This window comes from Cyrtonyx montezumae, unplaced genomic scaffold (genome assembly GCF_038088225.1).
Source record: "Cyrtonyx montezumae isolate F1298 unplaced genomic scaffold, pur_monq_1.0 scaffold_0, whole genome shotgun sequence".
In the NCBI taxonomy this organism is placed as follows: Eukaryota; Metazoa; Chordata; class Aves; order Galliformes; family Odontophoridae; genus Cyrtonyx; species Cyrtonyx montezumae.
The window spans coordinates 21,358,126-21,383,121 of record NW_027071824.1 but is presented as its reverse complement, the minus strand read 5'-3'; the positions used below and the strand labels follow the sequence as shown (position 1 = coordinate 21,383,121).

General features: G+C 40.6%; 2 protein-coding genes across 6 annotated transcripts in view; one reads left to right on the top strand and one right to left on the bottom strand.

Moving 5' to 3' along the window:
- The window catches only part of CEP170 (centrosomal protein 170), an 89,677-nt gene extending 68,431 nt beyond the window's left edge, over window positions 1-21,246 (bottom strand). For all 4 annotated transcript variants that reach the window (XM_065729693.1, XM_065729703.1, XM_065729713.1 and 1 more), the window contains exons 1-2: window positions 21,100-21,246; window positions 435-580 (exon numbers count right to left, since the gene is read on the bottom strand). In XM_065729693.1, coding sequence (XP_065585765.1) covers window positions 435-539 — 105 coding nt within the window. In that variant the 5' untranslated portion in view covers window positions 540-580; window positions 21,100-21,246. The remainder of the gene's footprint in view (window positions 1-434; window positions 581-21,099) is intronic.
- A 2,461-nt stretch (window positions 21,247-23,707) lies between these two features.
- The window catches only part of SDCCAG8 (SHH signaling and ciliogenesis regulator SDCCAG8), an 89,479-nt gene continuing 88,190 nt past the window's right edge, over window positions 23,708-24,996 (top strand). For both annotated transcript variants that reach the window (XM_065729741.1, XM_065729749.1), the window contains exon 1: window positions 23,708-23,798. In XM_065729741.1, coding sequence (XP_065585813.1) covers window positions 23,789-23,798 — 10 coding nt within the window. In that variant the 5' untranslated portion in view covers window positions 23,708-23,788. The remainder of the gene's footprint in view (window positions 23,799-24,996) is intronic.

The window sequence follows — 24,996 nt, the reverse complement described above, 5'->3', positions numbered from 1 at the left end:
GATACAGGAAATAGCTTCTCTACTGATTTCGTTTGCCTTTGTACAAGGAGGTCAGGGCATGGAGATAGAGTTGCATCAAATCATGTGACTAAATTAGATTACAAGAAAAAAGAACGCTCTTTTCAAAAGCATCCGGTACACGTAGCATTGTCACATATGAGTAAAATAAACTGTGTACCCTGTAATCATACTGCAAAATTTCTTCAGCCTTCTATTCTTGCATTCTGTGTAACAGTTCTATAAAGGAAATATGATCCTCTACACTTCGACACTAAGCATATGATTGATGGCAATATACTCTAACTTTCTGTACAAACACAACAGATTTACCAAAACTATCACCCCTCCCAACATCTGGCAAATCTCATTTTCATGCACAGTATTAAACTGATTCAAGATTTGAGCAGCTGCACATGGAAGGATGATGCAATTACCTGTAACATCAGCTCACAGTCATCTCTTCCAACAAAAATCATTTCTCGTGGCAGCCGATGGCGGGTGCCTCCACTGCTCACCAAAAACCAGGATGTTAAGCTCATTTTCTGCTTAGCTGATAAATCCTTGGCAAAGCTACGTCATCCTGCAGCAAGACAGAAAGAAAGAGGAACAGAGAAAGTCATTTTGATTATTTTTAGCTACAGTTCCTACTCAGCAAACACTGTGAGCAGAATATATAAAGCCTCTGAAAATACAGTGCCTCTCAATAGCAGGCACTGATGCCAGCAACTGGAGGAAGTGACAGGCCACAGACTTGCACAGTCCTGAGGCTCTGCTTCATGCAATGAGGCAAACCTAATTAGAGGTAAGCTTCTTCAAAATAAATGAGCACTGGGCTAATGCCAGTCATACATCAAGCCGTCAGAAAGCTTTTAACATTTAACCACTTATCAAGGTAATTGCTACATAAATGGTTTGCTATCACAATCAATAAACAGCATGGCAAACACTCACAAGAGACAGTCATGTGCATGTGTGGTGTGCATATTTTCCAGTGGAAAATAACTACTTCAAATTCATTCCATTTTAAGCTTAAGTTCTATGCACGGCACCCAATTTTTCATTGTATTTACTGTTAGACGTTCTTGGGAAAACTTTTATCTTGGAAATTCAGCAGTGGGCCATATGTTAATCATATTTTATTACTCTCTAGAGTAATTCAATGATTGATATGTGGGACAGACCTTAGATGTTCTACATCTCTCTTTAAGAAAAAGCAAGCCAAAGAAATCATATTGTTCATTCATTAATGCTCCCTATTTGTTAAGAGAAGCTAAAGAATATAGAAAGCAACCGATCTGCATTCCTTCTCAGTACCAAAATAAAAGAAGTACCAGGTATTATGTCATTTAGCGAAATTGAGCTTAGCCAGAGTACTCTAAGCAGACAAACTTGTAGCAGATTTGAGCATAATCTTCATTCTAAAAAGAACACCATGAGGTTCTAAAAACAAGGCCTAACGTGAGCACTGAATAAGTCGCTAACACTGCCCCATTAGGCAAACTATGATCAAGGGGACTATAAATCATGAATGCACATGAAGAGGAACAAGAAAAGTCAAAACTGCATCTAAAAGCGACACAACAAGTTAAGCCTACAACTTGCTACAGAAGTGTAAAATGAACCAGCAAAACAGTGACACCAATTAAACAAAACAAATCAGAAGTAGAATTTAATGTGTTAAAGATTTATTTCATTAAAAGGATAAACTGGTATTTACAGAAGTCTGTTCTCATAGACACAATACCTAGGTGGGATTACCTTCTCACAGCTGTATCACTACAGATTCTTCAAATGAGACTAATGCCTACTTGGAGTTTTCCACATCAGTGGAAGAAATAGTGAACCATCTATACTGAACTTTACAATAACAAACAGCATCTACAAGAATAACGTACCAAAAGCATACTTAAACACATCTCGATCCCTCATAAGCACTTTAATAATTACAACAGTTTATTCAGCAGCTCTCAAGGAAATTAACCTTTTTATTTTTAATATAATCTTGTTTTAAACTAGAAAATAAACCAGCTTAATGTAATTATATTTCTCCATCCCTAATAGAAAGAAAAGGAAGTACTGAAGATTGGCAGTCTAGGTTTCCACTTTTAACAAGCAAATTATATGGATACCTGAAAGCAAGCATAGTGGTCAATATCAAAGCTCCTCATTCAGTTTATAATTTACTACCTGTTAAGTCTCCTGTCTGTTTATTATAACACTATTTACACCATGTGGCCACCCTACACTAATTGGAAATTCATACCAAGACTCAAACATGTTTTTTATGCACGTGTATATGCATGCACATAAATGGTATTCTGAAAAGTTGATAATCAAATACTATGCATTTCTTTACACAGACTGTCAAGAAAAGAACTATTTTTACTTTAAAATAGACAAGTAGGTCAACAACTATTGAGCTAGAAAGAAATTAAGAACCTCAAACCTCCCACAGATGGTAAAGTCTGACAACAAGCAGATAAAACTAAGCTATCTGAAAATAAGTAAATAAAAAAGAAATTATACAGAGTAATCATTGCCACACAGCTTGGCAGCACATTTGTAGTTAAAAGTCCATCACCATTTCTCTCAAAGCTAATTCTGTTGTTCTTTTCCAACAGTGCTCGCTGTCTCTGTGACAAATCATCAACCCAGATACATATTTAAGTTTCAAAAATTCATTAGAATAAACCAATGCCTTTGATCAAAAAAGCTTGGCTGAAGTTGCATGTGGCAAAAGTGACTGAAAGTATAAGTTACAGTAGCAACAGTTATTTAATATCAAAGTAAGTGCATTTAAATTTTTATATGAAACTGTGCTTCTCGTTAGTTACAAGAGCTGCTCTGAAAGTAGTGCCTCCTACTTGCATATGCTGGCCCATGTTGGTGGTATGGCAGTAGAAGTAAAACCTTTCCACCAATGTTCTGTTACATACCGTTGCCATATAACAGATGGCACCAGAGGGACAGTCTGACACAATTGGCACCTGAAGCAAAGGATTTAATTCTATCCTGTGAAGGGGAGAAATGGCATTCGTTCACATTTATCAACACTTGCTGAATATTTCTGGAGACCAGAATGCGAGTACAGTGAGGCAGTGGGTGATACATTTCATGAGTGGTGACAGCAATAGTCACTTCCACTGAAGAAAGTGCAGCATGCAGGTTCTTGTTCACTGATGGTGAAAACATACAGCTAATGGCGTTGACTACGTTGAGAAATACGTCTGTAGTTGAGAATTTGCTCTATCCAGTAAGAGTTATTGTGCCTTTTGTATGTGTTGTGGTTTCCATGGAGAAAAATAGGAGGCATTATTTTTGGAGCAACCAACATAAACAATATATGGACAATGACATTGAGGCCTGAAAAGTTCATGAAAGTTTAATGTTTTATACACACTGCCATATTAAGTACTCTGACCTTAGTGGAAAGATTCTGAACAATGAGAGGATGAATGATTGCTCACTTTCCAGGAGATACCAACTAAATTACTACAAGACAGGTGCAAAATTGTCATCAGAAGCAGCTCTTTACTCAAGGCAATTTTAGGTCATGATAATTCTTGCAATGAGACATTACGGATACTAAAAGGTTACACTTGGTCAGTATGCAATAAGTATTCAAAGAAGAGAAAAATAATTATGCCATTTAAATGCAACGATCCCATTTTTGGCTCAGGAACTGCCTGAGTCAGGAATAGGGCTCCAGGGAGCTGTCACTTAATATCACCATAGCTAACACGCACCCTTCCTCACAAAGGTTGTACTCATGAGGAACAGAATGGTGGCCTGGATGGACCTGCACTGCTACAGGACAGATAACCTTTTTAGCTGAGGCACTTATCAAACACATTAGGATTTCCTTCCTAGCAAAATGAATTTTAAATACTTTCCTAGACTTTGACACCAGGGTGGCATTGGGTTGTAATCTTAATGCAGGAAACAATTACTGAGACTCGATCATCCAAAGCAGTGCTTCACTCTACACATCATGGATGTCTGTTTCTCAGACTTTTATTGCAACTGTGAAACATTTCCTCATCTGCAGAAGAAACAGCACTTTATGGTCAAGGACTAGGAATTTCAAAAAGCAATAATCAGCATGTAAGGATATACACACAGGTCATAAGTCATTTGAAACAGATACAGCAGCAAAGGAAATTTGGCTGCATAAGACTGTAAATATAATTCAGTCCTAACAAATAAAGCCCTACACTACGTAGCCAAGAGATGGGTGTAACAGATTTTAACATGTCTAGAAAAACAGTGCCAAGATTATAGTTTTGATACAGCAAAAATTCTTAGTAATCTCTCATTTGTGCAATCTACAGAGCACATTTTTGTATTTGCATGTCACTGAGGACAACCAACTATTCCCCAGAACAAAGATGCCAGTCCCTCAGAGTAACAAAAAAGCTGTTTAAAATTAAAACTAAAGCTAATAAATGCTGACATTCAGACTTTCAGCACCACGGTTTTCCACATTACAACTGAATAATACAACCTTAGTAGTACACAATTATCCTATTACTGTACAATACATATTTTATTTCAATAACATGCAGAAACCTCTGCATCAAGCGGATACACAATATCGATAGAGCTGCAATTCCTACACTGCCCAGTATTTAAGTTCCTGTTTCCAGCCACTAAAATTTTGCTAATATTACATCTTTGTTGCTATATAAGTTACAAAGAAGCATAGTACAGCAAACATGGGGAAGTTTCAGAACAAATGGCTCAGATGTTTTCAAAACAAGGAAAGAGGAAAATATTCTGTGTTACTAGCATTAAAAAATAATTGGAAGCAGTACCTCATACACTGATAATTGAAATGTGACAGGAGGCCTCACTATTAGTTTGTACCTTCTACTACTGCTCTTGCGCAAATCTATCCAAACGCAGGCAAGAAAAAGGTTTCTTGAAACTTTCCATATCTCTTCAGAGGAAGAGAATGCCAAAGACAACTGAACAGGAGCTAGGCAGACTGCAGTGAGGACTCCAGGAAGAAAGACATCAGACAAGTCATGATAAGGGAGAAAACAGACTCAAGAGTGCACTGATAGCATCAGCAATAACTGGAAGCGGCCTGAAGTTAAAGTCCTTTCCAAGCTCCCAAAAAATGCTGCCAGCAAACAGTGCCCACTGGAAAGAACCTACCATGATAGTTGAAGTGACTGTCCAAGGTAATTAAGAAATGCTATTGCCAACAGCTCTGTTTCTGACTGAAACAGTGAAATTTAAGTTAAACAAAGAAAAGAGCAAAGTGAATCTAATTCCAACACTGAGAAGATTTCTGTATCAATGTAACGGATATTAAAATGTTATCTATAAAGGTAACCAATTGAACTCTAGGAAGTTAAGTGGAAAAAAAACACTATAATATTATATCTACTGTGTAGAACATTGCTGTGGGGCAGAATCACAAGTGGTGTTTCATGTGCTATCATAATTAACCTACTTACATACATTATTAAAAAATAACCTTTAACTACATCACCACATAATAGTTCAACCAGGATCTCTACCTTATTAGGATTAAAATTAGAAGTCTGACAATCAGTTCATGAGGATTTTCTTTTTCCCTCTTGTCATCAACTGATTTGCCTGTGCCTTATTTATTGCACATCAATAAAACCTTTTGTGAATTAACTTCCCATTCACTTTACCTACCATGCTGTAGGGTGAATACCCTGAAAGAATAGTACACACACAAAATAATGAAGGTGGACAGTGTATTTTGTATGGCTTATCCAAATGGTATAAAGGCAACTGGTAAATAAAGAAAGGCTTACCTGTCACTGACAGTCAAGGCTCACCTGGAACTCCACAGGGTAGGGATCTCCAACAAGAAAATCTTCCCCAGTGGTAGTCAGCCCTTAAATGGGATCTGGGAGAGGTGGTGCCAGACTCCACCTCTTCCAGTAACACAGGTGAATTGCCTTCACCTGTGCTCCTGCAGCTGACTCAGTGCTCACCTCAGGTGATCAATCAGTGGTGCAGGCTGTGATTCAACAGTTCCCATACACATGCACATCATCACGCAGGAGAAATTCATTAACACTTATGGTAAAAACTCTACAACAGCTCTGTAAAGGGTATACAATAAAAAGACACTCTCCCTATAGTTTCCTACTCAGCACTATAGTACCTTAATTCTGGACTATTTAAATTCTAAAACCAACAGTACTTCATCTTAAAGCACCTACTTTGGTGCACCATTACAGATGTTCAAATGGTCTCAATGACTTCTGTTATGATGCTGAACAATTCTTGTACAAGTAAGGTTGAAGGGTATAGGTGTAGGATTGTAGAAAATTAAAACGACCTTTCCGAACTAGAGGTATATAGCTTATCTCCCATCACAAGAACTACAAACAAAATTCATACTGTAGGGTAGCTTCTAAATGTTTTAGTCATTAAGTTATCCTTGGTGTTTTTATAATCCTCTGCTTTCATTACTCACATTTCTGTCATATCAGAAAGAAATAGTGAGAGCTCCACACATATAAGAGTCTCTAACTAATTTTAACTAATTTCTGCAGTTAGTCCATTAAGCAAACTTGCTAATAAAATATATACACATATATATGCATGACTGAAGAACCTTTCACAGAGAACTGGAATTCAATTCAACTGCAATTGAGGCTATCTAAACCAATCCCTTAGATGATGGTACTTAGCAGTGCTGCTCCTCAATACTGTCAAAACCCATTTAAAATTAAAGCATTTTAGGCTAAATTCAGTATAAGAATAAAAAAATCATCTGTGGACCTTCTGAGGTCGCAGTGTACTTCAAAAGGGGAAATAAGACTTTCAGCCTTGATCTTTGCTTGCCAAGCAGCATGTGATATTTCCAAATAAGTGTAGCACAATATAAAGACACAATCTAAGTAATGCTTGGACCAGTGCATAAAATTAATAGGCTTTTCACTTTGTCCTGACAATATCCACAGAGGTTAATAAAACTGCAGTTATACAAGGCTGTAAGAAAATTAAAAACAAACAAATGGATAGAAATATAGACAAAGTAGCTTATGCTTAGAACCAAGGAAACTCCTCTGCAACATCCCACAGAGAAGATGAGCTCACATGCTTACAAAAATTGACCAAAAGGACTCCAGATTTTCAACATCTGTCCAACAAGCTGCAATTGCCACATTACCAAATATTTTGCTGATAGGAAAACTCACCTGAATAGATCCCTTCATTCAAATGGTATCTACAACCCTAAACATGAAACTGCAGTTAAGATCATAGTTAATTATATTTCTTTGTTTAAAAATGTTTGGTTTCCTAAAAGTTTTTACACAATTACTCTAGAGTTACTCTGATGTAACAGTGTAGGGCTAGATGGCAAGCATGACAATTGGTGATGTGGAAGAATACAGGAAACCCACAGGAACAAAAGTGAAGCATCCATTCAGTTTACTTACCTTGCTAAAATGGGGAACAAGATTATGCTCAGGATGACTGTCCCTATCTGTAACGCTTCATTAAATATAAATAAATAATTAAATCACAGTCCTTGGTCTGTTGGCTGACCAGATAAACTTTAATAAATTTAAGACATAAGGCAACTGAGAAGCAATCACATTAAAGCCTTGTTTTTTGCCAAAATCTCTGCCAGTATCTATCTAGAGAGGTGAACATGACTAAATTCTACACAGCAAAGGAACCACTGAGAACCACAAAATGCCCTTCCTCCTCTTTTTGTCTTCTCCTCCCTTCTCTTCTCCTTCCTTCTCCTCCACAGAGAATGAGGAAGAAAAAGCAAAATAAGCCTATCTGAGCCCTTCCTGAATTCAAGTCCACAAAACCATTTGTGTCTTTTTTTTAAAAGAAACAGATAGTGATAACATTTACTTATAATGTCTGTAAGATTTGATATACATGAAGACGTCTTCAAAATTAATTTTAAAGATAATTCTTTTTTAATACATACAATAGAACAGAAATTAAAACCTGAGCAAGCATATGCATTTGACAAAGCATTGTGAGGTCAGAGTCATCCCCTTTCCCTTTTATTTATTTGTAATTTTATTAATATGCACCCAACACGTTACTGATTATCCGCTGTCTATCTAGAACAACAAGAGTTAGCATTTCACCAAATCAATAAAGTATTAGTACTGCATTTCTCTGCATCTCTGGCTGGCAGGGATGAAGTGCTTTCAGTGATAAAACCCCAGTCTCCCAGGAGGGTCCAGTCTGGTGCCCTAGAGCCAGATTATCACAGGAAATCCCACAAACGCTGCATTAATGGGAAGAAACATTTCTTCCCTCATATTTTAATTACAAAAAGACGAAAGCCTTCTGGCTGGGTATGCTACTAAGGATAGAATGAGACTTTCTTCCTGCATTCAAAGAGTGAGATCTCTAAAAAAGGTCCCCATTATCCTCCCCTTCTCTCTCTGTAGGTTACAACATATATCTGATGGTGTAAGGATGAGACAGCTGTTGCCCTCTGGCAGCCATCTGACAGAGGCATACCTCTGTCTTGTGATGTGCCCTGGGGCTGCATTGAACACTTTCTCCTTCCCATTCAGATCAGAATCACATCCATTAATTTTATTGTTGTTACACACCGAAATTGCTGTCAGAACAGCAACTAAAATAAAACCATTCTTTCTGCTGACACTGTGGCTGAATGAGAAGTTGCTTGAGTTTTTGACTTTGAGGGACAAGTGACGGTGAGAGTCAATTCTGAGGGACAAAAGAGGCCGCATGTCAAGTACCGCACTCAGTTTTGGGCCCCTCACTACAAGAAAGACATTGAGGCCCTGGAGCACACCCAGAGAAGAGCAACAAGCACGTGGGGGTCTGAAGCACAAGTCTTATGAGAAGTAGCTGAGGGAACTGGAACTGTTCAGTCTGGAGAAGAGGAGGCTCAGAGGAAACCTTATCACTCTTTACAACATGGTGGTAAGGAAGGGGCCAGCCTCTTCTGCGTAACTAGCAACAGAACTTAGAGGGAATGGCTGTAAGTTGTGCCAACAGAGGTACAGCTTCTTTGAAAGAACAGTCAGGTGCTGGAAGTGGCTCCCCAGGAAGATGATGGAGTCACTGGAAGTATTGAAGAAACATTTAGATGTGGTACTAAGGGACATGGTTTTGTAGAGAAATATTGGTGGTAGAGGTGGATGGTTGGACTAGATGAACTTGGAAGACTTTTCCAACCTTGGTGATTCTATGGTACTTGAAAGTATTCTACTTTTGATATGATACAAAAAAACAAAAAAACAAAAAAAAAACAACCAACCCTAACAATCTTTTATTTTGCTATTCTATCAACCTACAAATACTATAAAAAATTTACAGAAGGCCTAATTGATAGCTAATGATCATTTGAATGTCATATTGTGCAAAAATAATATGACTTGAATGAACATTAAGACTTTGTACAAAGTTTAACCAAACTCACAGAATGAAAACAATCTCAATTCCTATGTAAAGCACTCTTAGAAAGGGAAGTTAAACACCAGAGGAAGTACGCAGACAGACATTCCTTTCCCTGAGAGAGAAGTCCATTTTTCAGGGGAGCAGGGGGAAGAACGTCTGGGAGATTCAGCAGATACCAAGGGGAGAACCAAACCAAAGCAACACCAATTCCTAGTAAAGCTAGGAGATCAAATTTTATTAAGAGAAATTTAAGGAAACAAAGGTAATTGCAGCAGTTGAGAAAAGAATTTAGCAGCTTGAAAAAAAAGAAAAAAAAAAAGAAAACTACTGGGTACTTTCATTGATAATACTGGCAAAATACTTAAAATACTACTTAGAAAATTTTGCAAAAGATTGCTACTGTACATGGTTGGTCTTTCACAACAAACATAATTCTGTTATTCATATTATTAAAACAATCAGGGTACCTGAAGGAAAAAAATATTTACACTGAAGAATATGAAGGTATTGTTGGAACATTAGATTTGAAATTTTTAAAAGCATACTCAGTCTTAGCCACCAGGATAAAGGCATTCTCAGACTTCAAAAAAGCTATCTTATTCTAACCTTTGATCTGGATAATAAGGATATTTTGCATTTATTAAAACTGGCTAATTTCCATTTCTAATCCTTAAAGGCATAAGTAAGAAATGAGTTCTCACGAATTTTCTTCTTTGTAGCATTCCTACACCGAAATGCAATGCTTCTCAAAAGCTACTTTTAATATAGTTAAAATAAAGCATAAATCAATGACTGCCTCTAGAAGTAGCTTAACTTAGAATCAAATGTTCATATTCTGTCCATCATTCTCATTTTGATGAAGGAAATGCATACAGAGAAGTATTCTGAAATTTTCTTGCATCGCCACGACTAAATGAGGCCAGCCACACAGACAGCAACATTGCCAGCATGCTAATGAAACAAGCTGGTCATAACCAAAGTGCCTTTAAGAAAGATTCTTTTAATAAAGCTACAGAAATCTCTCTTTCTCCCCACCCCCATCAGACTATAATATCAGATTATATCACTGCCAAGATAAGCGAGTGAGAAAATAAGATAATTGTGCACTGCATTCAGGCAGAATGTAATCAAGATGTAGTCAAGCCTTCCTCCCCCATTTCCCATTCTCATTGCCTCCATCATATGGCATACTCTGAGTTGTTTTGTAGGCTGTGTGAAAAGATTTTATTTGCATTGGCTAAGTACAGACCACAGTCCTGACCAGTATTGAGAAAACAAATATCACTTCGCAAAGAAAATTGGACCTTCTATCCTCCCACGGGAGGTGATTTCACTTTCCCCAAAATTGTGAAATATGTAGAGTTTATTCCATGTCCCAAGATAGTGAGTAAGATTAAATTATGTTCAAAGCAATTCAAAATTTTTCTTCTATAATACAGTAAATTATTTATTTTGTGGTTGTGAAGACAAGTATATTTTCCAAAGGGAAGAAAAAAAAATGAGAACATGTTTGAATAACTTTTAAAATCTACCTTTCATTTTTCAGTTCCATTTTACCTCCTGACACAATACAAAAGCACATAGAACATGAAAGCAGTAGTCATGGAGGACAGCTATTGGGAGTCACAGTAACTGGTCTCCACATCTATTTGTGGTATTACACATTCATCACTTCAAGCAAATATTCAATCATTATTCTTTGCTAAATCTCCACTGTCACATGGAAAGCATATTTATTATTCCAATGTAGGCTTCATACAAAATATTTGATGCATTATATCCTCTCCCTCGTGAAATGCCTTGGAGCCTTTTACAATTATTCTCCACAGCCAAGTCCACAGATGTATTTTTCTTGGAAATGCATGAGGGTGACTGTTCCAAGATCTAGTAACATGGGCCCTATACATGAAGGGTAAATAAATAAATAAATAAAGTTTGATATATTTCCTATATTATTATGTTTCTAGTTTCCATGTGTATGTGTAATAAAAACCACTCTGTTTTGTAAGTTTGTTGAGCTACAATGGTATTTCACAGACTATTTAATGCAATTACAAGCTTAAAACCAAAACTGTTTAAAAGCCAGCAAGATAGTTGTGATGTAAGAGTATTTTGTCACGCTCATCACTTGCCAGTCTCAGACAATAAAACCATGCCATGCACTCAACTTTTAGGATCTCCAGATGAGTAGTACTCTTCTTGGAGATTTGTGGAAAAAAATAAAGGTGAAAAGAGCTTAAAATGTCTTATATATTTTAATTATTTGTTGAAGCTCTTTAGTCACATCTTAGATCACACAATAGGAACCCAGTCTCACATTCTGGGCTACAGCATTTCTTTAATGCATGAGCCTTTCCCATCTCTCTCCTTCCCATAAAACAGAAGTAAGACATACAACACAAACATTTCTCAATGTATAATCACGTGGAAACAACTGTCCCCCAAAAGCCCACAGAATAAGACATTTGCAGAAAGAATAGGAATACCAATAGTTTAATGATAAATATAACCTATTACAAAGACTTTAAAGCAGCATAAATTACACTTCAGATTTTAAAGCAGTCTGTAATTAGTAGCTAGGAAATGGCTTCCCTAGAGAGGAGCTATTCTACATTTTGCTTGCAGTGCCTGCTTACTCCTTTGTTGTATACAGCCAACAAAGAGGAATATAGCTACTAGACTACGGAATAAATTTCAATCTTCTTACACTGCCTCTTATTTACTAAATACAGTCAAACAATTACATGTGAAATTCTCATTATAAACAAATGCAGTGAGTACATACAGCTCGACATTTTTATTCAAGGAGTAGACTGAGCAGGTGTGCTGCCATCTCTCTTTTGGAGACCACTAGAAAATATTTTCTTAAGTATACTAACATAAATATTTGTAACAGCTATTAAATGAATGCAAGCATACCTTTTCAGTAGTCAGAAATTTGGAAATGAAGTAGTTCTACAGAAGGAAACCTATACAAATTTTCCTTTGTAAGTTCAATAATTGACAACTTTATTTTTGTTGCCTTAAAATAAAGGACTGGAAGGAAGAGATGTGAAAGGAAAGGTTTAATGGGAAGAGCTCAGAACTACACATACCCCACATACCCCTCCAGGCACAGAACCGAGAGGAAGCAGTACTCTAACCCCATCCACAAAAAGGGATTGAGTCATCCCTTCTGACAGTATTTCAGTGAAGAGCTCCAGTGTTGTTTTTTTTTTTGTTTGTTTAAACATCCACAGTTACTACAAAAGTCTCATTTTATGTCTCCAACAACAAAAACGATTAACAGGGAACTTGGTTGCATTCAGCTGCATTAAAAAAAAAAAAAGTATATTACGCAACAATGACCACATTATTGCAATAGAGACACAGCCTTTTGGTTTAACAAAAATATTTTAAATCATCTACTATCAAACTAAAAGTGGATAAAAGCACCAAAAGTTGATCAAGACTGATCACTCCACTTCCACTTTTTTAAGGCTGGAACAATTCACATTCTTTGCTTAAATTCTTCTAGTGGTATGAAGGTCAGTACTACCACTGGTGTCCAGAGAACAACACTCCTGACAGTTTAATACATTACAACATTTAAAATCATGGAGCAAATTAGTGTTGCAGTTCTGTCTATTTTGCCTCCACTCTTCCCAGACCTCACCTCTTCCATATTTCCCACTTAGGAGATGGTTGATATTTATTTAGTATATCTTTCATATGCAAGAGTACCATTTTCTGATGTTTAATGTAAAAATAGCACAGTCAAAGCCTTCATTTGGAAGGCTTGAGATGGCAGATACAACACCTATACCAACTTTATGGGAATGGAAGACTGGGTACTGACCAAAAGAACAAGTTCGTCATCCCGCTGGCAGAAGCGTTAAGAGGATTGACAGGCACCAGTCCCTTGCAGCCTGCTGGCCACCCTGTACTCACATGGCTCCTCTATTTTCAGACTTTCAGGGGTATCTGCCATTCAGGTTATTTTCTCCATTGAATAGTGATGGCTCCCAACTAAGTGGACAAGGAAGAGCATGTGTTCACATTGAAGCCCAGTAGTTTGGGATACAGGTCACATCTGTAGGAAAGTAGACACTGCTTCTGCATATTTTTTCTCTCTATCTTATCATAATATGATTGCTTTGCTTTGAATCACAAGCAAAGTGCTTTCACAGTGTTGCCAGAAATTCAGAAATATTTTTTTCCTTCAATCCTGGAAGTACATGCCATGTGCTATTGCAATTGGAGGGAGGAAGAGTCAAGAGGATAAAATAGAAATGTTCCTTTTCCCTGGTCCACAAAACAGACAGGTTGTGGACAATTCTCAGTCTGGGTACATGGGGATTTTTTTTTAACCAGAATGAGCGCGCAGTATTGCAAGTATAAAAATATGCCCAAAATGTTACTGTCTGAAACAGAGAAGTTATTTTTAGTAGCTCAATTACACTTACAAAGAAAGTGAAGGATCTAATTATAGTAAGTCTACTGGAAAGCAGTATAGGATATAAATGTATAGCATGGCGTCTCCTCCTCATTAGCTGCTCATGCATCCATACTTCCACTGCAGCAAATCTCAAATAACCCAGCAGAAGTTACAATGGGAAGCTGACACAGCTCATATTTAGTTCCCCCGCCATAAGTTGTTTCTGTGCCCACAGCTCCACTGTGCTGATTTATTTTCAACTGTAGCGAGGAAGACTCAACCAATAGGAAATTATCAGTTTTAACTCTCATCACATTAATGATATACTGAAGATACTGTGGTTCCACATCAGCCAAAACCGGGCTTGCTGCTGTCAGGATCCCGGTTCTCGAACCCTGCCCCAGCCCCGCCTGCTCCCTCTGCCTTGGCTGTGAGATGGCTGTGGCCATGCAGCTCAGATACTGTAATGTGTTCAGCTGGTGACAAATCGACTCCTCCTCACTTCTCTGCCCTCACAAACAGATGCTAGCGGACAAGCCTAGCAATGCAGCAAAAGGAATGGGAGTGTGCAGTCAGGGGTGGGAGAAAAAAGCAAGACCAGCATAGTCTGCAGTTTGCTCTGCTTAGGTTGCTGTAAGAACATGGCCTGGTTATATCAAACCCACCTGCACCTTACTGGATTTCTTTTATATACAAAAAATAAATAATAGACATAAGAAATATTAATATAGTAATATCCACAGATAGTTTTAAAATCTGTGATGGGTAATTAAGAACATTATGTACTTCTAAAATATTTAGTCTATATTTTTATTCTCTTTTATTCTCACTTGCCCTAACAGTTGCTTATAACATCGCAATTCAGTGACGACATCTTTACCATGTCTCATCTGACAATACCCTGACACAGTCTTTCTTCTAATGCTGCCTTAGATTAGGTTGCAAGTGCAAATAAATATACTGAGAAGAAAGCTAGGAAGAATTCCCATGGGAAATAGCTATAAAAATAAAGCAACCCATAGACACTCTGAAGCACTGCCATGCTTAAAGCCCACTAGATAAAAACAGTTCTGCCTAGAGCTTTTCTTGGTTTTGGAATGAAACTGCACCAACAGAAAGACCCACAGCACACAGCTACTCAAGGATATAATTCTACTAAATCAAGCCTTCTCCCAAACTACTGCTTAATTTATGAATTGCACTAAAATAACAGATCGTTTGTTTATTTCTTAATCGATCAACGGCTTCAATTTGCCTCAGCTGGGCAAGGAATGACTCAGGATGTCCTGGTTCACTGTCATGTCTCAATACCCTTTAAAAAAAAAAAAAACCTGACATCTTTTTAAAAATGTTTCTGTATGCTACATGCTGCCCAGAAAAAAAAAAAAAAAAAAACCAAAACGAATTCACCTTAACAGATATTTAAATATATAACCCAATAATATCAACTGAAGCAATTGAAAGCCTATTGTTTAGGGTGCACAAAGATGGCAAACAGAAGTGAAGATAATGAAAGCAATGTCTGAAGCTCTAGAAGAAAAACCGATCTAGTTTCTTAGCAATATAGAGCTCAAAGAATGACACACAAAAACCTGAAAACTTGAGAACATTTCTGTGGTGAGCGGATACTAAAATGTGATTCAGCCATGGGGAACTGAATCTGTTAGGCAACTCAGACTTCAGCTCCCTGTCAAACACCAAACTCCTTAAAGCAAGTTAACCAGGCAACACTTAGATACACTTGCAATGACAAGCCTGCAAGAGAACAATGCAAAGCAGGTTCTGGACTATCAGCCACTGTGGAGGAAGCTGACCATTGCTATTTGCAGGTTTAGCAGTGCAACACCTACAATGTGTTTAATTTTGAGTGTTGAATTTGCCAATACAGTGTGGTAAAAAAAAAAAATTCCATCACGCCACAGAAATGAAAAAAGCAAAGACATTTGCATAAGTAAAGCGTTTTAAAAGAAACCAGAACGCATAGCACAGAAGATAATTATAAGTGGCAATTTAGAAGATGCAAATACTGAAGAAGCAAGTATTCTTCTCTGGAAAAAAAGATGACACCATTTGCTAATGCCAAGCAATAGATTTTCTACAGTGAGATAAAAATAATAATGCAGCAGCTTTATACTGGGCCTTGCACTTCTGCATAAGGCAGGATCATCTTTTACAGAGAACTCCTGCAGTCCCTGAAATTTCATCAACATCACCAAGACTCTGGGCAAACAACTTCTCCCTGGTTGTGGAAGTTGGAAAAAAAAAAAACCTGAATATGGGAATATATGCTACAGGATTTTTATTCTAAGTGGTTAAAAGTAAGCACATTGATTTTAACAAGCAGGTGTGAATTCTGACAGATTTTGAGCTAACTAGTTTTACTGAAGTTGGTAATGATTGAAGTTAGTGCAGACTTAGCCAAAATAAAGGCATTACCCAGTTATCTCCAATATGGTCATAAAATAATTGGCATGATATTTAATTGCCTATTAGAATGTGATGAATTAGCAGGACTTAGAAGAAAGGTATTTTTGGAGCTCATGTTTTCTTGTCTTTATCAGCAGGATCTGTAATAGTAACAAAACAAAAATGGAAGGATCAGAGAGGGCGGTATTATCTATATCATGAAAATACTCCAGAGGTTCCATAATTCTTATATTAACTGGTTCTGGTGTATTTTTCCAAAACTGTGGATCCAAAAGCTAAGCAAACAAAAATGGTATGGGTTTTCAACATTTTCTGCCTACAATTCAGAACTGATCTGCAGCCAACTTGAAAGCTAAAATTTGAGCTGTGCTTTGACAATCATTCAAAAGAGCAATTCTTATAGGAAGTGTTTGACCCTTCTATAAGAGAGGGGATGGGTGAAGATAATCTTCATTAACCTAAAAAAAAGCATTCTCAAGAAAATTACAAAATAAAAATACTAAGTTAATCTGAACAACATTATTTATTATATAATTCACTTAGTAAGCTAAAATATAAAGTTTAACTATTCTTGTCATCAATATTCCTGCAACAATAGCGCCCTATGACATTACCAGTTATACCCTTGGTGGGTGATTGGGGGTGAAAAGTGAGATTAATGACAGCAAATAAACAAACAAACCAACAAACAAACAAATAAATAAATAAGGTATGTTCATAAGAAAACAGAAGAGATATGAATGTTGATTTCCTGGATTTTTACAAATAAAAGATAATTGAAAAGGCCTACTGGGAATGCCTACTTAGATGCCCAAGTATTTGCAGTCGAAAAGAAAAATAATTAAGAAAATTATTTAAGCATATCATTTTGAGGGATAGGTCCTAAGTACATCTGATTTAATGTATTCAGTATACTTCTTCCAGACCACAACAGCCAGCTAATGGATTGATTACAAGTTCTTTCTTTATGCAGAACCACAGCTGAAGACCAGCAAAATACCCTGCACACAAAGTAGTATATTGGAAATGTCAGGGAGTGGTATCACTTCCGTTTCTATTTCTCTGAAAAGATCAATAATTGCAGTACTTTGCAAAAGACACAAAAGGAACAGAACCACAATCTCAGGAATGATGCACAAAGTAATAACCAATCTGGAAAGTATATCATACAGGCTTTAACATATTCTGCTTATATATCAACCATCTTACTTCCATAGAGAAGCTTGGAATATAAGATTTTAGTTCACAAGGTTGGAAACAAGCAGACAAAGGAACTGTTACAAGAGCACCAGTTCAATAAATACAGTAAATACAGCAAAACAAACTGAAGAAGCTAGACTGTAAGAGGGCTGCAGCTGTTGGCAGTGAGTCAGCTTGGGAGGCCCGCCTGTGGGTGGTGATGGAGTTCTGAAAAGCACCTAGCTAAATGGAAGCCTGTTTTTCAATAGCAATTTCTACAGGGATAAAAAGAGAAGAAACAAAGATGACAAATATCAGATACACATAGCAAAAAGATATCCCATTTTATTGAGTATTCTATTCAGGGGAGGAAATGATATATGTTTCTGTTTTGAATTAGTAAGAACAATTTCTCACATACAGGGCTTAAATACAGCTTAAAAAGGGAAAAAGAAAAAAAAAAAACCACACACATCACAGACTTTCTTAGCCAAAGGCAACATCACTTAGCAGGACCACTTCTCATCCCAATTATTTGCATACCTACACTGTAGAGAAAGATTATTTTTCAGTCAGTTACTTGTTCTGAACACTGTGGATGTGAACCTGACACAGATCAGGAACAGCAAAGACTAATGATAAAACAAAAACCAGGCTCCTGAAGGTTTTCTTGCATTCATACATTTCCCTTTCCATCTGCAGTATTCTGCAGCAGCCAGAAGACTGTCAAGAGAGTAGAGCCAAGCAGATAAAAGGGATCTCTGATACCGGAAAAGGGATTATTGCCTTCTTCCAGACCTGACATTGCTGTCCCCGCTCTGGGTGCTCTGGCACTCACCTGACACAAAAATATAATTCTATTTGCTAACCCAAGGGGAAAAATAAAGTCACACAGAACAAAAGGAAAAGAAGTCTGCTGCATTAGTTGTGTGAATCAACCTTTCACAAAGCCAGACAAGTACCAGAGCCATGGCAACAATGTAAGAGCGGGTGAGTGCAACTGCTCCATTCACAACCACTGTGATATGGGCAAGTGCCAGTCTGCCTCATCTTTAAGACTCAATCATTTAAGAGCCTGAACAAAGCACTTTCAGCATCATGGGCAATCCACTATAACATCTTTCATGGCTTTACTTGAAGTTTCTAGGACAAACTGCTTTTGACATAATTCATGATTAAAAAGAAAACAACAACACATTGATTTAAAATATATGGGATTTTTTGAAGATCAAACAAAATTTGAAATAGAAGGGTCTTAAGGCTTCTAGCTATAAATGCAGCTCTAAAATAAAAACAGCCTCCCAGTTTAGACAGAGTGGAAGAAACTAAATTATAAAAGTGAGCCAAACATTTGTAATTTTAATATTTTGTCGTGTCTATACAACAGACATGCAGAGAAGTGTTTAATTAAGTAGTTTGTGCTTTCCTCCCAGCCTCATTTGCATACATTATATCTTAGAATTCAAGCCATGTGATCTTGCTCTATTTTTCTCTGGACAACTACTTCACTCAACACACTGAGTGGACTCAGACCCAGAACACTATGCATAGAAGAGCACAGCACTGTGCATAGAAGGAAGCTGCTATCCGTAAACCACTCCATCAAAGATGTGCAAGGAACATGACAATGCAGGATACAACAACAAACATGGGACCAGGAGTGCAGGTGCTCTGAAAAGAGCATTATAAACTTGGCAGCAGCAAGACGCACCTCCCAGGCTCACTTGGCACAGCCATAGGACACTGTAGAATAGGCACGCACCTAACTTCAGCAGATAGAAGCTCCATTCTTCAGAGACAAAGGACTTTCTTCCCTCAAACTGCAGATTCCTGGTCTGAGCCACACCAACATTTACCACAGTAAGTGGCATGTTCTTCAGAGAGCAGCTCACAAACGTTAGAAGCAAACAGGAGAATCTTTGTCATTGTGCTACCCAAATAGACTCAATGCCTGGCTGTGCTGTTCAATATTTTCTACTGAAAAAACAGAATTTTAGATTCTGTTGGCCTTCTGGTTTAAGTAAAACTAGTCTGTTTTACTCCAATGTCATTCTGCCTGCAGAGCCAAGGAAGATGGCACTGACACTGCAATAGTCTTCTTTAGGGACCCAAGGAGATATTGTAATATCCATTCACGTTAAGCACTTTCTGCCTGTGTTTGCAAGAACTGCAAACGGAACTTCAAAATCAATTTCTGCAGCTATCCATGTTTTAGGTTGGGCTCTTGGCACTCAGGGAAGCTCCCAGCTTCCACCCACAAGTGAACATCAACTTCTGCAGTTCACTTTCATATCTTGGTTCTTTTCCAGCTTGTATGTCACCAAGAGAACCGCTAAAATCCTTTTGGCCACGTCCCCCACAGTGTGGAAGCACAAGATAGCGAGAAACTATTCTGATTTGCAAACCCCAGCCGGACCAGATAAGGAAGGCAGACAGCACCTGCAAAACATCAGGACAATACAACGAAGAAGTCCTGGCAGGGACAGGAAAAAGGGAGCTTGGTCAAAACTTCTATGCTACAATGTTTCTCTTAAAAGGAGAGCTAGTAAATATGTGTATCTGATCCCATGCAAATAACTTTTAGGTAGTTGTGAAAGGAGAGGGAAAAAACGACAATAATACCTCACAGCTTTGCTTTTCACAGATTTTTGCGTACCTTCAGCCATACTGCCCTCCCCAACCAATCGGGTTTTGTGACCCCTTTGTGACCAAAAATTTTGCTAAGTCAAACTTGAAGTTGAGCAGCTTCCACGATGACAGCTCAAGTCCCTGCAGGATGGGCTCCTCAGCATCTGGACAGCACATCCCAGAGGAAATTAATCACAGGAAATCACGGCATACGTGCTCACGCCTCGGCTCGGTTTGCACAGCGACCCCCATCCCACACAGGGAACGCTGGGCCAGGCGCTCTCAGCGCCTCGCGTGGCACCCAGCAGACCATGCCCAGCAGCACGCTTCCTCCTCGCGATGCGCTTAAATACTTAAACCCGCACTGAAGAAGGCATCTCCAAACCGCCGGGCAGGAGGATCCTACCCGCGTTCCCTAGACTGTCACAAGGGGGCCGCTCTCGTTGTCTCCCATGCGGCAGCATCGCACCCACGGCCCACACCCCGCGTGACGCCGTTAACGGGCAGCACGGCGCCGCGGGGCGCTTTGTCAGCCGCGGACCCCACCCCGCCCTGCGGAGCCCCGGGAGAGCCCGGACCGCCCGCGCGGAGACAAAGTGAAGGGGCGGCCGCGCCGCGTTTCGCAGGGTGGAGGCACGGGAGGGCGGCTCGGAGCGGAGGACCCTCCTCATCGGGCAGGCGCGCACAATGGGGAGAGGGCGCAGGCGGCCGTCCTCCATCAGCCGAGCACCGCCGCCCGCTAGATAAGGACACCGCCCGCTGCAGCGCGGACACCGCCGCCGGGGGCACGTTCGGACCCCGAGGGAGGCGCGGCGGCGGCAGCGGTTCGGGGGTGTGCCGACGCCGCAGCCCGCCCCGCCGCTACCCCTGCGCCTCCCGCCGCGCCCCGGAGGGCGGATGGAGGCGGGGGTGCGGGGCGGCCTTCGTGCCTCGCGGGGAGCGCGGCTACGATCGGACCCGCGCCGCGGAGCGCAGCCCACTCGGCGACCGCTGACACAATGGGCGGTGCGACCCCGGCCCCGTTTCTCTTCCGAGCCCACACTCACCCCTCCGAGGAGGCTCTCCACGCTGCGGGACCGGCCCGCTGCTAGTAGCGGTGGTGCCGGGTGCTCGCTGAGCCAGCAGCCCCGCAGAGCGGGGCGCTCCGTTCCGCGTCCCTCCGCCGAGCGCGGCAACGTTATTCCCTGCACATAGCGGCTAACGGGCAGACAGCGGGCACGGCGCTGCGCAGGCGCCGCCCGAGATCGCACAATGCGGGGGGAGGGGGGGGAGGGAAAGGGGGGGGGGGGGGGGAAGGCGGACGGCGCCGCGCAGGCGCCTGGGGAACAGAGCTATGGGGCATGATCTACGCCTGCACCGACTTTAGACAACAGGGCGGCGGGCGCCCTCCACGTTTCACAATGCGCATGCGTCACAGAGCGCGGCAGTCGGCTCCGCCTCCGTATCCGCGCCGGGATCTGTGCTGTGCTCAGCCGCTGCGGGTAGGGGGACGTACGCGGAAGGCGTGCACAGTACGCAGGCGCGAAGGCGGCTGAAAGACGCAACAAAGGGGGAGAAGCAGCGTGCAGCCGTCCGAGCGCGAGGTGGGGACTACGTCTCCCAGCGTGCTCCGCGCCGAGATCTATGCTCGCCGCCGCGGTCTCGCCGCGCGCGTGTAGCTGGGGGCGTGGTGCAGCCCGCTGGTAGCTGCCGGGTAGCACGGTAGGGAGCCGGCGGCTGCGGCGGTTCCTCGCCCCCGGGAAGTCAAGTGCGCGTCCTTCCCGGGGGTGGGCGGTGTCCCCATGCGGGCCCTTCGCGGGCGGCGGTACCTGAGGCGGCTCCGAGGTGAGCGCGGCCCGCGGAGCTGTGGGCGGGTGAGGAAGGCTGCTCCTGCCCGGTTGGGTGCCCGCCAGCACCCGTGTGATGCCGCGGCCGCGCGCCTCTAACGGCCCGAGGGCGGCTTTGCTGTGGTTTGGGTTTTCCACGAGGTGCTCGCGGGTGTTGGAGCTTTGGTGGAATCGGAACGAGCTTGAGAATGCTGCGTTTGGTGAACTGTGGCCCTGCGTGGCTGCACGGGATGTTTGTGACAAATTGCAGCTCTCCCGGTGGTGGTTTCTGAGGCGCTCTTTAATGCGTTGCGTAGAATCATTAAGGTTGGAAAAGACCTCTCAGATCATCCAGTCCATCTCTGCCATCCCGTTGCAACCATATCCCGCAGTGCCACGTCCGCACAGTTCCTCAACACCTCCAAGGACAGTGACTCCACCACCTCTCTGGGCAGCTTGTGCCAGTGCATCACCACTCTTTCTGAGAAGTAACTTTTCTCGTATCCAACCTGACTCTCCCCTGGTGCAACATGTGGCCATTTCCTCTAGTTCTGTTGCTAGCTACATGGGAGAAGAGGCTGACTGCCACCTTGCTACAATATCCCTTCGGGTAGTTGCAGAGAGTGATAAGGTCACCCCTGAGCCTCCTCCAGACAGGACAACCTCAGCTGCTTGTGCTCCAAGCCCCTTGCAGTTTCATTGCCCTTCTCTGGACATGCTCCTGAGCCATTCCTGTAGTGAGGAGCCCTGCACTTGAAGGTGTGGCTCCCTCAAAGCTGAGTACAGGGAGGCACTCACTTCCTTGCTCCTTCTAGCAACACTATTTCTGATACAAGCTGTCGGCCTTCTTAGCCACCTGAGCCTGCTGCTGGATCACGTTCAACCAGCTTTGGACTAATGTCTTCAGATCCTTTTCCTCCATGTGACCTTTTTCCAACCACTCTGGCCCAAACCTATTCTGTTCTTTACTAGTGCTGTACCTGACTTGCCCTTTCATTTTACTGAATTGTTGCAGTACCCAAAGGGTGGCACACAGACAGTGGAAAAGGCAGACTTCTTATGTTCATCCTTGGCTAAGGAGTTGTATCGGTGTGTTTAACTTCCACAGTACACAATTTACTCCACTAAGTGTGCATCCTGCTGGGGTATATGGGAGTACATGGCAACTGTGGTTACACTGAGCTGCCTGAACTCCCTGCAAAATGGGCTGTATTATATTCTTAGGCTTTGACAGCAGGGAAAGCCAGAAACCTTTGGAGTTCAAGCCTACTACTCTTTCTTTCTTTATGTTCTACTAGCTTTAATATACTTAATATTTCTTTTGTGTGTGTGGTTTAGTAAGTTTGTTTCTTTTCTTGATTCAGACCAGGAATGTCATGAAAATAGGTTTTTGTAGCATTTTGCAACAGCTCCAATTTTTTTAATTTTGTCTTGAGCTTTTTTGTGCATTTAAAATGTTGCAGTGGAATTTCACTTAATGTCAACTAGAAAGTCTGTTGGGGGTGTTTGGAAACTGCCATATGTCTATGGACATATCTTCATAGTTGTGACGAGCTCATGAGATTTTAAAATGTAGAGTTTGAAGCGTGCCTTTGAGTTAGATTATCTGGAGGCTGTAGGTGATGGCTTTGAGTTGCTTGTAACTTTGAAGGATCTTTCTCAAGAATCTTACATCTTGGACTCTTAAACTGTTTACAGGAGTAATGTTAGAGCTCATAATATAAAGTGACTGGATACGTGTACTCTGTTCATGCAACTTATTTTTCTACAAGCTCATATCATTCATGTCATTGGGATTCTGTAATTTAAGGTGGCATTTAGCATTATTTGATGGTTTTTTTATATGCAGCATTCCTGAACTGCAATCCTTGACCTTATGTGAATTCTGGCTGATACATCGCAGCAATTCCTCTGGGACCCAGGTGAATACATGGCAGGAGGTTAGTACTTTCCATTCTGGAGATCAGAATAATCATTTTGTGGCCTTATTCCATGTGCCAAAAAGATGTATTAGTTCTCAAAGATTGCCAATTACTCTTCAGTGCATTGTCCTTTGTTGCAAAGAGATTTCTCTCAGAAGAGTGGTTTGTAGGGAAGTCCAAGTGTTCAGCAAGCTGACTCCAGTAGCTTGAGGGCAAAAAGCCAGACAAAAAGCAATACCAAGGAATAAGTTGTCCTAGAACCCAGCAGAGGGATTTATGATGGAAATAATGAAGGCCTTGTAGCAGGAATTTTCTTGATGTGTCTAAGACTCTATACATACAACAGTCAAGACTGTAATGATAATGCAGATTTGGGAGGGTGCTATTTTTACATTAGAGTTATTGAAACTATTTCAAATGAACTTCTAAGTAGCCAGGAGGTAATAGAATTTCTGCTCAAAATTTATCGTTTAGGAAACAAAGCTATTTTCTAGTTCAAAATAAGAGCTATGCTGTTGTAGTCACATTAATTACTAAAAACTGGTGATCATGGTGTGAATGTCTGGTGAGCCTCCTGCTCCATCATGAGTACTGCTTCATGAGTGGGAAGAAAGAATTGGTTCTAGCTAGCATGCTTCAATACTACAAAATGAGTGCAAATTAACTGTGTACAAACAACAGTTTTTTTTATCAACCTGTGAAAATCTGTCCAAATATTTTCTAGTTTCTTCACAGTCTTATTAAAAACAAACTAGGCAGTTGTCCTTAGACTGTAGTTAAAGCAACATTTTTTGCAGAGATGTAGGTGTTTTTTTTCAACGTGTGTTCCTCAACACTTGTACCAGCTGGAGTTTTATTCATGTCTTGCAGCCAATTCTGTTGTTTTGGATGGCTGGTTCCTTTGCTAAGCTCTCCATTAGGTCTTGGAGTATTTTTTGTGGCACTTCTGAGTTCATGAATGAGGTAACTTTGGTGCTTCCATTTAAAGAACCATTCTTCATAGAGAGTCTTGGGTGGTGTCTGCAGAAAAGCATCTTTTGTTTAGGCAATGCAAACAGGCTTCAATGCCTTTTCTGTTTTTTTCTGTTTCCCCTTCAGTGGCATATTGTTCTCACTGGCTGTTCTTTTATTTATTTATTTTCTTCCCCCAGAGCTGCGTACTACTTATTTGGAAGTACAGCAGGCTTTTCCATGTTGAATTTTGTTTCAGTGTTCT